General features: G+C 38.2%; 1 protein-coding gene across 3 annotated transcripts; it reads right to left on the reverse strand.

Moving 5' to 3' along the window:
* Positions 1-4,648: 4,648 nt before the first annotated feature.
* LOC106882123 (placenta-specific gene 8 protein) lies at positions 4,649-12,464 on the reverse strand. 3 transcript variants are annotated; one of them, XM_014932684.2, is made up of 4 exons: positions 12,339-12,464; positions 8,809-9,086; positions 7,936-8,072; positions 4,649-4,763 (listed from the first exon to the last, which is right to left on the reverse strand). In XM_014932684.2, exons 2-4 carry the CDS (start codon positions 9,047-9,049, stop codon positions 4,671-4,673), a joined length of 471 nt encoding a protein of 156 aa, XP_014788170.1. In that variant the 5' UTR covers positions 9,050-9,086; positions 12,339-12,464; the 3' UTR covers positions 4,649-4,670. The 3 variants fall into 3 exon arrangements, with proteins under 3 accessions (XP_014788170.1, XP_014788169.1, XP_014788168.1); XM_014932683.3 differs by lacking the exon at positions 12,339-12,464 and adding an exon at positions 12,081-12,213; XM_014932682.3 differs by lacking the exon at positions 12,339-12,464 and adding an exon at positions 12,069-12,207.
* Between the last annotated feature and the right edge of the window lie 3,204 nt (positions 12,465-15,668).

A 15,668-nucleotide genomic window follows, 5' to 3' on the forward strand; every position in this document is an offset into this window, starting at 1 on the left:
TATGTTAACGATGGGAAAACTTGATTCCAGTTGATGAAAGTATTTTTAAAATGTAATTCAACACGAAGAATATTCATACCTAAAAAAAGGAACAAACGAGACATTTGTTGGTGTAAATGATAAACAAAAATGTGTGTGTGTATATATATATATGTATGTATGTATATATATATATATATATATATATATATACACACATTTATGTATATATATGGTATAAATATGTAATTATGTGTATATATATATGTAATGTGCGTGTGTTTATGTATATCTCTATACATATATTGTATATGTATATGTAATTGTGTGTATGAATATATGTATTTATATGTATGTATGATGTATATATGTATTTATATGTATGTATGATGTATATATGTATTTATATGTATGTATGATGTATTTATGTGTATATATTGTATTTCATTTTATATTCCATTTAAAAAAAAATAAATATACATTTTATATATGTATTTATGTGTGTGTATATGTGGGTCTGTGTGTATGTTTTGTATACTAGTCCTACCCCCAAAAAGTGGGAGGCTAAATGATGTTTCATATAGATATATTATGTATATATATATATTATGTATATATATATATTACTAGCAGAAATACCCGGCTTTGCCCGGGTTAAAGAGAATAATGAAATCTAAAAACGCCGTCTAGACTACGCAACCCTCAACTGTTAGTAGCTACGATACCATATTTCTACATTAATAACTCTCCAATCCATGCCAGCATGGAACATAGACATTAAGTGGAATGTCAGTCTCTCATCTAGGAGGGCCTTGAAATCAATGTTACCAACTGGGGACTATGTGTGTCGCAGTGATAATAAAAAGACCCAAAGGAGGTCTGCAACGAAATAATTTTACTCAACACTTTGCAAGTGAATCAGTGGAGGCAAAGATGCGTCTCATTTACTTGACAATTTATGCACCACATTGCAGAAATCACAATGTAAGTATATCTGAAAGGGTAGTCTTACACCGTTGTACCGTTGAATTACAAATAATGCTCATCTGTTATGTTCGGGTTAAAATTTCATCAACATCAAAAATATATGAATTTTCATGGGAGTTATGGCCATTATACATAGAATATAATTTCCAAATTTCATAAAGATCCATTCAGTACTTTTGACGTAGTTTTGGATAAGAAAACAAATGACTAATGTGTGTGTTTGTGTGTGATGGGTGTATATATGTATAGATATCTGTATACATGTATATATATGTATATATGTGTACATATTACATGTATATCTATATATATATACATCTACACATATGTATACATGTACATGTATGCATATAGATCTGTATCTATATATATCTATGCATATACGTGTACATATACATCTCTTTCTCTCTCTCTGAAAGTATCTGTAATTACAGTATCGAAATGTGATTGTTTCAGTTAGTGGAATAACGTGTACATATACATTTATGTGTATACATATACAGCTCTCTCTCTTTCTCTCTCTCTCTGAAAGTATCTGTCATTACAGTATCAAAATGTGATTGTTTCAGTTAGAATAGTTTCATTTTTAAAGTGAAAGTATTTGACATGAGTGTTTTTGTTTCACTTTTGACACGTAATACTTAAATAGTGGAGGAGATATGTTGTCGTGGGCTCGAACTCTGCAAGAAGTTAAAATTTTTTTTGACTAAAACACAACTGGAACCCTAAGTAAGGCATGTGCAAAATTTGAATGAAATTGGTTGCGTAGTTCTCGAGTTTTAGGGATTCACACAGACAGACAGACACATTCTCATTTTTATATATATAGATACATAATATATATATATATTATGTGATATATTATCATCATCAATGTTTAATGTCCGTCTTCCATCCTAGCATGGGTGTGATGGTTTTACAAGAGCTGGCCAGGTAGGAGCCTGCACCAGACATCTGTGACTGCTTTGGCAGGCTTTTACAGCTGGATGTCCTTTCTAACACCAACCACTCAGCAGAGTGGATGCTGACGATAATGATATTGTATATAATTACATATATTTTATTTTATATATATATATATGCACACACATGTTTTATATGTATATATGCATTTTTTTATTTAGTGATTAAAATCTGCCAAAAAAAAATGGCAAAAACCAATTCGACTAATTGAAGTTTGGTTAATTTCATTCCGGGTAGAGGTAGGGGTCCACCAAGGTTCCGTCCTCAGCCCCCTCCTATTTATCATAGTCCTCCAGGCGATCACAGAGGAATTCAAGACAGGTTGCCCCTGGGAGCTCCTCTATGCTGATGACCTTGCACTAATTGCGCAGTCACTATCAGAACTAGAGAAGTTTCAGGTGTGGAAGCAAGGACTAGAATCGAAGGGCCTTAGAGTCAACCTAGCAAAAACCAAAATCCTAATAAGTAGGAAGGTAGATAAAACACAAACCTCTTCAGGTAGATGGCCCTGCTCAGTATGCAGTAAAGGAGTAGGTAGTAACTCTATAAGATGTACCCGGTGCAAGCTATGGACACATAAGAGGTGCAGCAATATCAAAGGCAGATTAACTACGAAGTTAGTTTTTGTATGTGGCAGATGTTCAGGTGCAATAAACACTGTAAACAAACAGGAAACAACTTCTATCTCATTCCAGGGAGAAAAACTAGAGGTAGTCGATAGCTTCCGCTATCTGGGTGACCAAGTTAGTAGTGGGGGTGGGTGCGCTGAAAGTGTAACTGCTAGAATAAGAATAGCCTGGGCCAAGTTTAGAGAGCTCTTACCTCTGCTGGCGACAAAGGGACTCTCACTCAGAGTAAAAGGCAGACTGTATGACGCATGTGTACGAACAGCCATGCTACATGGCAGTGAAACATGGGCTGTGACTGCTGAGGACATGCGTAAGCTCGCAAGGAAGGAAGCCAGTATGCTCCGCTGGATGTGTAATGTAAATGTGCATACCCGTCAGAGTGTAAGTATCTTGAGAGAAAAGCTGAACATAAGAAGCATCAGTAGTGGTGTGCAAGAGAGACGATTGCGCTGGTTTGGACATGTGGTGAGAATGAATGAGGATAGCTGCGTGAAAAAGTGCCACTCCCTAACAGTTGAGGGAACCCGTGGAAGAGGTAGGCCCAGGAAGACCTGGGCTGAGGTGGTGAGGCAAGACCTTCGAACATTGGGCCTCACCGAGGCGATGACTACTGACTGAGACCTTTGGAAATGTGCTGTGCGTGAGAAGACTCGGCAAGCCAAGTGAGATCGTTGCCAGTGCCCCTGGACTGGCTCCTGTGCGGGTGGCACATAAAAGACACCATTTCGAGCGTGGCCGTTTTCGTGCGGGTGACACGTAAAAGCACCCACTACACTCTCTGAGTGGTTGGCGTTAGGAAGGGCATCCAGCTGTAGAAACTCTGCCAAATCAGACTGGAGCCTGGTGTTTGCCATCCGGTTTCACCAGTTCTCAGTCAAATTGTCCAACCCATGCTAGCATGGAAAGCGGACGTTAAACGATGATGATGATGATGATGATGACTACTACTACCCTAATTATCACCCTCATCGTCATCACGCTCACCACCATCATCATCATCGTCATTATGCCCTGCACTGTTATCATAAATGCCATCCCTTTCACAGCTATGAATTATTACTGGCCTGACACATAAACCTGGGTATCGTCGTTGACTGAGAAATGATGTGAGGTATCTGTAATAATGATAAAACAGTGAATCTCTATGTGGTAACTTGAACAGCTAGAAATAGCAGCCAAATCTCTTTTTTTGACTTGTTTTATTAAAGGGAGGGAGAAAAGGACCCCCTTTAGTCATATGACCATGGGGTTGCACCTAGAATGTTCCTCTCTGAAGCACGAATCTAGGCAAGGTTGTTTATGGAAGACCAACAGTCCACCCATGCATACCAGCCTCCCTTCTCCATGCCACGGATGTTATCCAAAGGAAAGGCAAAGGGGCCGATACAGCTTGGAACCAGTGACGTCACAACTCATTTCTACAGATGAGTGAAGTGGAACAACGTGAAGTAAAGTGTCTGGCTCAAGAACACAACACACAGCCTTGTCTGGGAATTGAACTCACTACCTTGTGATTGTGAGCCTAACACTCTAACCAATTGCATGCAGAACAGTTTCACTGTCCTGTCCGCATCTTGGACAAGTTAGCGTAGATGAAGAACCATGCCAGTAGAGTTTGTCCCAAACAGGTAAAGCTCCTCGGTAACATTGCCAAGAACTTTTGGAAATTGTCCATAGGCCCTGGGCCGAATGCTCTCCGGTATAGGCCATCGAGTTGACCGTCATCGAAGCCTAGGGCGTCGTCACATTTGAACTCTACCAATCCTCTATAAAAGGACGAGGTGGACCCCCCCCCCCACTGCTGGCGTTACCCGTCTGGGAGAGGAGCACGAGTGCCTGACGACACTCTGTTTGCTAAGCCCCCAACTTCGGTCGAACGCTTAATCCATGGGTTCAGTTCACTGAAAGAGGGGAACTGCAGAAACAAAAGCCTGGCGAATGGAGATAACACCTGCACAGAGAGAGGGAGAGAGTGAGAGGGACAGAGGGAGGGAGAGAGAGAGAGAGGCGGGAGAGGTTGGGTACATGTCGCTGGTCAGCAGAAGTGCATCAAAAACATTGTTTGCGAAGAAAAATAACAAAAGAAGACAGAAACGAAATGTTTTGTATTGTTTAACGATTAACTTCCTGCAGTTCTCTGGACATTTGACACATAACACACGGCTCACAGCATAAGGCAGCACAAAAGTCATTGGGTATTGTTCCCTGCAAAAGAAAAAAGGAAAAATTAGAAAAGGTTTCAAATGTAAGTAGGTTTATATTTATGTTTTATATATGTATATATATATTTATTGTGTGTGTGTATGTGTGTGTGTATATGTATGTCGTATCATTTATATAAACATCCAGTCAGCATCATGGTGTTTGGAGTGATGGCGACGTTTTTCCTCCATTCATCTTTCCACACGATCTCAGACTCAACACAAAGGCCTACATCAAGTGCCTGGGGGAGGTGGTGCTACCCTGGGTCAAGAGGGTGGCTGCTGGGTGACCCTATGTCTGGCAACAGGACTCTGCAGCATGTCACACAAGCATGAGAACCCAGTCACGCCTGTCAGACAATTTCTGCGACCACACCACCCTTAACATCTGACCACCTAAATCCCCAAACTGCACAACCCCCTTCATTATTACGTGTGGGGTGCAGTTGAGCAAGAGACCAACAAAACTCCTTGAAACATCAAGGATTATGGCAGCATTTGCCAACTTAAACAAGGAGACTGTCCGGAAGAGTTGCAGGAGATTCCAAAGTCGTCTGGAGGCCATGGTTGAAGCCAATGGCGATTTAATTGAATAAATTTACTCTTTAGTATTTCAAGATATTTTTATGTAATTTTGGTAAATATAACTGTTAAAATGAGATGTCAGGGTAAGTTTCATTTTTGCGGAATTCAGACGACAATATATTCACCACACTCTGTGTATATATATGTATGTGTGTGTGTGTGTATATATATATATATATATATATATATATATATATATATATATATATATACACACACACACAGTAATCCCTCGCCATATCACGGTTCACCTATGGCGGGGTGTTTTGGAACCTAACACCCACGATAGTCAAGGGATTACTCTGTGTGTATGTATATATATATATATATATATGCATACATACAGATGTTGGTACCGTTAATCGAAAGTGAATTTCGCTAATTCTTTGAAAATGTAGCGCAAGTTAACGTTAACGTTTATTGAAAAAAGGCATAACTACAGTGTAATACCCCACCGACTTTGTTGCCTAATGACTCCCAGAAAAATGGATAATTCTTTAATAAATCTTTCACCAAATAATCGCTTATATTCTGTAGATTGAGTGTATATAAGGATTTGTTGGAAAACATTTTCTCAGGGGTTCGGGAAAGGAGTTTCAGAAAACTTACAGGGTCCGACATTTTCCCACCTCATAACTTTCTGGGAAGGAGGTATTTCTTAATGAAATTTTATACAATTACCTTTCAAACGGTGTTGATTACGATTACAAAGAAATTTATAGGTAAAAATATTTGGAAGTGGGGTAGGGGGGGGAGAAGGAGTTTCGGATCAGAAAAGTGAGTTGGAATTTCTCCGTTTTGACGGGGACTTTTCCCAATGTTTTTCACCAGTCTTCAAAATGATGCGAGGGATCGGATCTTGGATCTTTTCAAGAAAAAAAAAAAAAAAATTATTTCTCTTTCCCTCCCGCCACCCTTTCACTACCCCAGTCCGAAATGATTTTGGCCATTTTCCCCCTCCATTACGCACTTAAAACCCGTGAGAGAAACATTTTCGATTAAAAAAAAAATTGTTGATAATATCAGAGGAAAATGTGATTTAAGGGAGGTCTGGCTGTTGTTTCTAGCACGTCGTCAAACTTCCCTCCTCAGTTCTTTCTCACTCACACATTTATTGATATTTTTCAATATTTTTCTCTCCATAAACAAATTTTATGGAATGTCGATGTCAAAGTAACACACGTCTAGTCCCAACCGAGCCAGGACATGTTATGTGAGTGTGGAAGAAAACTGAAAAACCCCTAAATACATCGTTAGTGTTCATATTAATTTGTCAAATGTAATACTTGGGTTCTTTCTGATTTAGCGGGCGCCAGAATCAATGACACAGGCGACAGCAGGCCACCAAGAAACAGCATTAAATAACCGACGGATTAAAATTAATCAAAGAACATGTCTACCTGCTTGAAATAACAGTCAAAACTCGTCATTAAATCGCCATTTAATAACGAGTTTTGACTGTTATTTCAAGCATTTAGACATACTTAGTATGTCCTTTGATTAATTCCTCGGATTAACTTTACATTTAATCGTCTGACTATATTATTTTTAAAAGGCTAGCGATATATACATTCACATTTTCGTCCTATTATTTTAAACTTCATATTCTTTTTTACAGATTTTTTACACGTCTTTTTATGTGTGTATGTATATATATATAATGTCTATTTTTATACGTTCGGGCTTTCTGTGCTAAACACCCGCGGTATTTTAATATTTTAATTGTACGGTGTGTATATATGGGGATGATTTGCAGTTGTATAACTAATTATGTTTATTTTTTAACCACTAAGTTATATGTGTGTGTGTGTATAAATCTGGATACACAACCGAAAGACCTGTTAAGTTTCATGCTATTATGATATTTGAACTGGCACAATTATAAAATACGCCAGTTATCTTAAAACAGTCTTTCGGGCCCTGTTTATGCGTTTATATATTTAAAAAAAAAAAACAAAAACAAAAAAAAACAGGGACATTGGACAGTAAGAAAATATTAACAAAAAAACATGGAAATAACGTGAAGTCGGTCGCTGCAAAAAATGGAGCGAGAAAAGGGAAACGAGATTAAGACAACTAATGTCCTCGTCCTCCCAGATTGCAGAAAACTCATTAAATAGAACTGGTGTAGAACAAAATAACAGAAAATGTGTCAAAGTCTGCGAAATAGCAACGCAATCCGGGCCGAGTGGAGCCCCTCCAATTTGATAACAGAAACCTGTCCACGGTGTCTAAGCCTGCTAAAAAATTCAGATTTCGAATTAAGGAGTGTGTTGGGATTGCTGGATCGAAGAAGGATATGAAATCTTTGTGTTCTGAAGTTCAGACATGAAAATGTCTGGAATTGAAGTCAATTCTTGTTTACAAATTGTTCAGTTCTCCGTGATTAAAGTACTTCACAACCATCGTAAATCGCTTTTTCAGAACCAATCGATTTTCTGTCATCTGCTCCCAGTCGTCAACATTCCCACTATGCGCCCTGATCGCCCAACCATTCATCTTATATCAACAGACAGCCCTTCATATTGACACCCGTGAAAGAGTTTTGTAAACCCCAAAACACCAAGAAACTGGTTCAAGAGTGGACTCACCGCTATCTTTAGCTCTGCCCTCACTTTTACTCGCATAGCAAACACGATACAAGGAAAGAGAGACGTCAGTCGAGATTCATTCAAACGCTTGGCAAGGTTGCATCTCATGAATGGCCAACACCAAAATGATAACACACCTGCAATGGGAGAGAAAGATTTTAATGTGACTGGTGTAGTTTCAGTATTCGGATCTGTTGGTTGGATAGTTACCCCATCCCAACCTGTACACATGCCAGGGTAACCTTGTTTGGTTGGGGTTATAAACAACATTGAAGAAGAAACTTGCCAAAGTTCTCTTCTTTCACCCAAGAACATATCTTATAATAATAATAATAATAATAACGATTTAAAATTTTTGCCACAAGGGCAGCTTGGAGGAGGAGATTTAGTCGACCCCAGTGCATAACTGGTACTTATTTAATCAACCCCAAAAGGATGAAAGGCAAAGTCCACCTCGGCGGAATTTGAACTCAGAACGTAGTGACAGACGAAATAGCGATAAGCATTTCATCGGGTGCGCTAACGATTCCGCCAGCTCGCCACTTTAATAATAATAATGATAATAATAATAACCTCTTCTAGCATAGGCCTGAAATTTGTGGGAAGGGAGCTAGTCAATTACATCGAGTCCCAGTAGTCAACTGTGAACAAAGTCAACTTCAGCAGAATTTGAACTCAGAACACAAAGGTGTACAAAATATCGCTGTTTTGCCGAGTGTGCTAACGACTCTGGCAGCTCGCCTCCTATCATGTAGTGTATATTGATAGACATGTGGTGAATTTTATGAACATGTAGGCACATATCATCCAAGTGCTGAATAAAAACAAACTTCTCCCACCCCTGCAGCTGGCACAATCACGTGATATACTTACAGTTATCTGCAATACTTTCTCTACACTCACAAAGACCCGTTGACCAGTTTCTTCCGCGCGACGATGTAGAAAGAGGGGGAACAGCTACAGCTACTTCAGGTCCAGCACCTGGATGAGGTAGAGGGATTTCAGGACCCTCACCAACTTCATTAGATCCACCAGCTGGAGGACGTGTCTTTGTCTTCGGTTGATTCGCTGGCTGCTTCGTGATTGCTTCAGGTGGTTCTTCTTCGGTATCCATGACTAAAAAATATGATTAATCTGGGGGCGAAAAATATCTAGAAAAATATAAAACAAAGCTGAATATAAGAAGGTAATGTTGCCGTCGTTGTTGTTGTTGTTGTTGTTGTTGTGGTTGTTGGCCCCTAATTGTATCGTGATTGAGTAGGTTGATGATCCTTTCCCGGCATCACTGTCATTCCATCTTTTAGAAGTATGTGGATAATGCCAGGAACACACACATACACACACGCACGCACGCACGCATAAACACACTACACACACACACACACACATGTATTATAATATGAAACTCTTCATAACGAATGAAAACCGCATTACTTCAAGTTTCATGTTTGGTCAAATTCAAACACTAATCCGTTGACAAAAAATAGCCAATTCGTTAAAACGTAATCTGGATAAAGGGATTTCTTATTATGCTTGCGGCATTAATTATGGAGATTAAAGCCATAGCGAAATAGACTTAAAATGCAGGAATGTCGATAAGGATGAAATGAGAATCTGCAAAGAAACCTAGAAAATTAATGAGGTTATATTGATTAGGGAAGATTAAGGTTAATGATAAAAGCTGGAAGATACCGAATTTAATGTTAGCTTTTATCTTTTATCTTTTACTTGTTTCAGTCATTAGACTACGGCCAAGCTGGGGCCTTCAAAGGTTTAGTGGAACGAATCTATCTCTAGTACATATTTTTTGTCGCTCTGGTTCTCATTCTATTGGTCTTTTGTCAAATTGCTAAGTTACATGGATGTAAACAAACGAACGCCGGTTGTCAAGCGGTGGCGAGGAACGACAAGCACACACACACACAGACACGATGGGCTTCTTTCATTTCCCATCTACAAGAATTCACTCACAAGGCTTTAGTCAGCTTGAGGATAGAATAGGAGACGCTTGTCCAAGGAGCTCCGCAGTGGGACTGAATCTGGAACCATGGTGGTTGGCAGTGGGCATGAATTTATAAAATAAAGAGAATAAAGTGAATGTGCAATAGTTAGTTCCCTGTGTCTGTGGTGGTGGTAGTGAAAAGGAGAAATAGCAGAGAAAGTAGAGCTCCTGATTTGTTACAGAAATACCAATCGTAATTAATCCGTCAACTTATTGATTTAATTGTACGATTGTATGCATGTGAGAATGCATACAATCATACTCACATAGCAACACGTACACACATACATATAGACACAGGGACAAACACACATGTATATCAGGGGAGGATATTCCGGGTGTGCTAGGTGTGAGCTGCACACCCATCGAAAATGGAAAATTCATTCTAAATATTAACCTGCCGTGAACCCCATTTGGGGATCTGCTAGAACCAGTCTCAATGTCGGTTGTTCGTTGTATTTGCAGAGATGCGTTTTACAATATCTGGTAGTTTAAGTCTGCCATTATTAGTTCTGGCTAATTCTAGAGGACATTTTTTTTGTTTTTGCATTTCCCATTTATATCATTCATTGATATTTCATACAGATTCACATTTGATTCTATAATTTCCAAAAAAACTAAAATGTTTATTATTGCAATTGAATAGAAAAGGATAAATATCCTTTTTTTTTTCAGCGATCCCCATTAGGGTCTTTTCGAAAAATTTATAATTTCCAAAATGATTCACACATGAAGAAAATTTAGATACTGTTATATTATCTTAACTCCAGAGACACCTGGCAAAAACCAGAGAATTTGGCAGTTAATAAGGTTAACTTCGCTCATTAATCTAATCAGAAATCCTAACAGGAAACTTGTTATACCCCTGCTTGAAACTTGGTGGCATTGGCTGTCCTGAAATAACACTGCGCACCTCACAGAGCATTGTATCATAAAATGGTAGGTACCGCGTGTATAGTAGAATAATCTTTTCTGCTACAAGGCCTGAAATATTGAGGGAGGGGTCCAGTCGATTAGATCGACCCCAGGACGCAACTGGTACTTAATTTATCGATCCCGAAAAGATGAAAGGCGAAGTCGACCTCGGCAGACGAAATACTGCTAAGCATTTCGCTCGGCGCGCTAACGTTTCTTATTTCTTTATTGGCCACAAGGGGTTAAACATAGAGAGGGCAGACAAAGGGATTAAATCGATAATATCGACTCCAGGTGCGTAACTGGTACTTATTTAATCGACCCCGAAAGGACGAAAGGCAAAGTCGACCTCGGCGGAATTTGAACCCACAACGTAGCGGCAGACGAAATACCGCTAAGCGTTTCGCTCGGCGCGCTAACGTTTCTGCCAGCTCGCCGCTTTGGGTGAATCGTAGGATAATGGGAGAATGGCAAAGAATTAACGTCGAAGGGTGCGCGACAGCTTGGACAAGTCCGGTCGCATGTTCGTTTTCTTGCCGAGAAGTTGCACGTTTAAATTAATTCAAAATTCTTAAACTAAAACCAATTTTTTTCACAATAACATTTTTCTTACAATATAATCAAATAACTTCGATCTCAATTTGTTTTCAAAACTAATAACAAAGTGGTTCATTGTACGATGAGGTTATCCAACATTTTATGTCTCAAAGAAGAATAACACTTACATAGAAATAACTGAAGTAAAATTTTATGCTTTCTTATTTTTCAGCGTAAGAGAATTATGGCTTAGTTTAGAATGCTGACAATTTATAGGGTATTAGAAATTCAATTTAAGGTGGTGAGCTAGCAGAAACGTCAGCACGCCGGGCGAAATGCTTAGCGGTATTTCGTCTGTCTTTACGTTCTGAGTTCAAATTCTAGCTTTCATCGTTTCGGGGTCGATAAAATTAGTACCAGTTACGCACTGGGGTCGATGTAATCGACTTAATCCCTTCCCTCGAGTTTGAGGCCTTGTGCCTATAGTAGAAACGATTATATTTGTATCCCAATTGAATTAGGTTACCGTTATTTACGTTTTGGATAGAAATACACAGTTTGTATGCCTGATTTGAGTAATACTAATGTTAGTCCATAGTATGGTCGGTGTGGCCGTACATCCAATGACAATAATCCCCATATTCCAATGCCACACACACACTCACATGTTTAGACTTACATGTAAACTGACATTTAAGGAGTTACTTCTTGTATTGTTTCAGCGTTTTTGGGGTTGGTGGGATTCTGAAAGCTACTTGTAGGGGATTGTGGATCCGCGTCTATCGTCTGCACTGCTGCACAGAAACATGCAAGTTTTGAAAGATATATAGTTATTTGGGGAAGGCGGGGGTTGTGTGTGTGTGTACGCGCGCGCGTGTATGTTTGTGTGTGTGTGTGTGTGTGTATGCGTGTTTCTGTTTTTTCAACATATAGAAAACGTAATACAGACCTCTAAAACGACTTTTACAATGAACAAGAGAAGGGGAGGAGAAAAGGTTGTTGTTGAGAGAGAAATACAGTGAGTGAGTGAGTGAGAGGAGAGAGAGAGAGAGAGAGAGAGAGAGAGAAATTCGTCATTATATAAGAGGGAGGAAAAGGAGATGGATCTAAATATACGTCATAATGTATTTTTAGAAGTGGGAAGAGATTGTTGTTGAAAGAGAAAATAGTGATATATATATATATATATATATATATATATATATATATACATGCATATATGGGTACAGGACGTCACCAATGGTACAAATAACATGAAATACGCAAATGAACGAGGGGAAAATGAGTGAAATACGTAAACAATGAAAAAAAAAAAAACGGTAAACAGGAGAAGTTGAGGACCCTTCATCAGTTGTCGGCTGTCTACTCCTCATTTCGAGCATTCAACGTTGGTGACGTCTTGTACCCATATATGCATGTGTGTGTGTGTGTATATATATATATATATATATATATATATATATATTTTTTTTAAAATTTAAAACCTTGAAATTTTTATATATATATATATATGTATATATTCTATATTATTATTATTATATATATGTATATATCTATCTATATATATATGTATATATATATATATATATATATATATATATATATATATATATATATAGAGAGAGAGAGAGAGAGAGAGAGAGAGAGAGAGAGACTGCCCGTGCGCGCGGGCGTAGGTGAAGATAGATCGGTATTATTGTTACCATAGTAACTAACAAGTTTTGATTGAAAACGGAGGTATTTTAAATGTAAGTCTCAACAAAACAGAACAGAAACTTTATTTTGTGACTCTTGTTTTAGGATTCTTGAAGCTAAGCGAAGGTTCTAGTCCTTCCCTGACCTCAAGACTTCGATACAATGTTTCTGCCTTCAGTCACCCCCAACTGGCTTCTAGCTACTCTTGGGTGACCCACCAGTGCCACTTTGGCTGGCAACAGGTCAAATTGTTTATTGGATTCTGTGGCCTTGGTCTCCAATCTGCAGTAGACTTGGCTCTAATTAAAAAAAACCCTTCAAAAGTGACTATATGTATATAGATGTGTAAAGGCACATGGCTCAGTGGTTAAAGCATTGGGCTCACAATCATGAGGTAGCGAGTTCGATTCCCAGATTGAGCTGTGTGTTGTGCTCTTGAGCAAGTCACTTTATCTCACATTGCTCCAGTTCACTCAGCTGTAGAAATGAGTTGCAACATCACTGGTGCCAAACTGCATAGGCCGAGATAATGGTTGCTAACCCACGATGAAGCACTAATCTAATCTTAAGTATTCTGTCACATACTCTGACTACCTCAATTACCTTATTCACCCATTTCTCCACAAGAAGTATACCCACACTCCCAACCCCATCTGTGTTTCCTGCCCAGAAAATCTTGTACCTGTGTTCTTTGCCTGTGAGGAACCTAGCGGAACCTCCTCTCCACCTTACTTCTTGGAGGCAGCACATATCGACACATCTTCGTTCAAGCATCTCAACAATCTCACCAGACCTACCTTTCAGTGTGCCGACGTTGAGAGTGCCAATTTGTTTAAAATCTGCACTCCTGTTAATATTCATAATCCAGGGAAGTATAGTCAGAGTTACACATTGGAAGAATTACACTGGGATTGTTAATACTAAGCAATAATTTATGTTTATTACTAATCGATGCAGTTAGCTGCAACTTTGAATATACATGAGAGATATGATACTGCCTAGATAATTTATCCCTATATACTCACCTTATTTATATATATATATATATGATGGGATTCTTTCAGTTTCTGTTCACCAAATCCACTCACAAGGCTTTGTTTGACCTGAGGATATAAGAGGAAGCATGCTTAAGGTGCCATGCAGTGTGACTGAACTTGGAACCATGTAGTTGGGAAGCAAATTTCTTACCACACATGGTTTATGATACATAAGAAAACCAGGCTGCATGCACCAACATGAACTAATGGAATAGTTGTATATACATGAATACACACACACACACACACACACACACATATATATATATATATATATATATATACAGCCACTCATTCATGGATATAGAACCATTCCATTATTTCATGTTGGTTCATGCAGCCTGGTTTTCTTATGTCTCGTATGTATCAGTGTAAACCTTACACCAACGGTAGTGGCAAGTGTGGTCTTTGTGATCTGGAAATATGGCTCATCTGGAAAAGTTCCTTGGATCCCGATACATGTCTAAATTCAAGAACTGAACTTTTTGGTTCATGTCCACAGACGACAAAATACCTGTAGGACTGTGTCTGGTGCTTAAGTGCAACTTTCATGTACACGTCCCCTTCTTTTATGCAGATATGCATATGCTTGTATATCTGTGGTTGTAGGTGTGTGATAGGAGGATGTATATGTATATATATGTGTGTGTATATGTACATATATGTATATATGCATATGCGGGAGTGTGAATGTATGCCTGTATATTTATATATTAATTTTATAAAATAAGTGTGTATAATTATGACTAAATTACAATAATAATGGAGAAGGTTGCAAAAACCTTTACATGTCTAGAAATAGCAGTCAAAACCACTATAAAACCACAAAAATCACTCATATTCTATCCCTCCACAATAAAGCTGACGGCAGGCAACATGACATAAAATTCACAACTTAAAGGTTAATTCTCTATTGCAATTTCGAAGTTAGGAACCTAACGTTTACACTCTTTTTCAGGAGAATATTCTTGTATATACAAATTGACACAAAAGAAAAACATAACTTGGTGCTTCCATGTTTCCCGACTGGCAAGAATAATGTGTCAACCTCTATCTACACATTCAAATTCTGAATTCCAACATCATGCACAGCGTTTATGAGAAAAGACTGGTAAATCGAGCCACGGCAATGCACCAGAGTGAAAAAATTAAATAATTAAAAATGAATGTAAAAATACACTTCAAAAGTTATATCATATTCATAATTATTTATCAATGGCCAAACATGTAATTATAGATTTAATAAAAGAAGTGGGTATAGGCTCCTAACTTTGAAATTGCAATAGAGAATTAACCTTTTACTTATAAGTTGTGAATTTTATGTCAAAATAAAAAAATGACGACAAAGTCGCCAAAATGAATTTCCTTTCTTGAGGGCTGCAGAGAAATATTTCAATTTTTCGCTTTCTTGTTCAGAAATGCACTCCGATCATGTGAATTGTTTAGAATGATTCCTGTCTTTGACCAAGCAAAGCTTGCAATGTCAACTTCCATTTATATTTGCATGTATGTATATATACATACATACACACACATATACATATATA

Source organism: Octopus bimaculoides, chromosome 26 (assembly GCF_046866305.1).
Source record: "Octopus bimaculoides isolate indiv1 chromosome 26, ASM4686630v1, whole genome shotgun sequence".
NCBI lineage: Eukaryota > Metazoa > Mollusca > Cephalopoda > Octopoda > Octopodidae > Octopus > Octopus bimaculoides.

What these genes read in the sequence shown, in the direction of transcription:
- LOC106882123 (XM_014932684.2), bottom strand. Translation starts at nt 9,049, where the DNA reads ATGGATACCGAAGAAGAACCACCTGAAGCAATCACGAAGCAGCCAGCG. An exon ending in AGAAAGTATTGCAGATAACT is followed by an intron (nt 8,073 to 8,808) that starts GTAAGTATATCA and finishes CTCCCATTGCAG; the next exon opens with GTGTGTTATCATTTTGGTGT. An exon ending in GGGCAGAGCTAAAGATAGCG is followed by an intron (nt 4,764 to 7,935) that starts GTGAGTCCACTC and finishes TTTCTTTTGCAG; the next exon opens with GGAACAATACCCAATGACTT.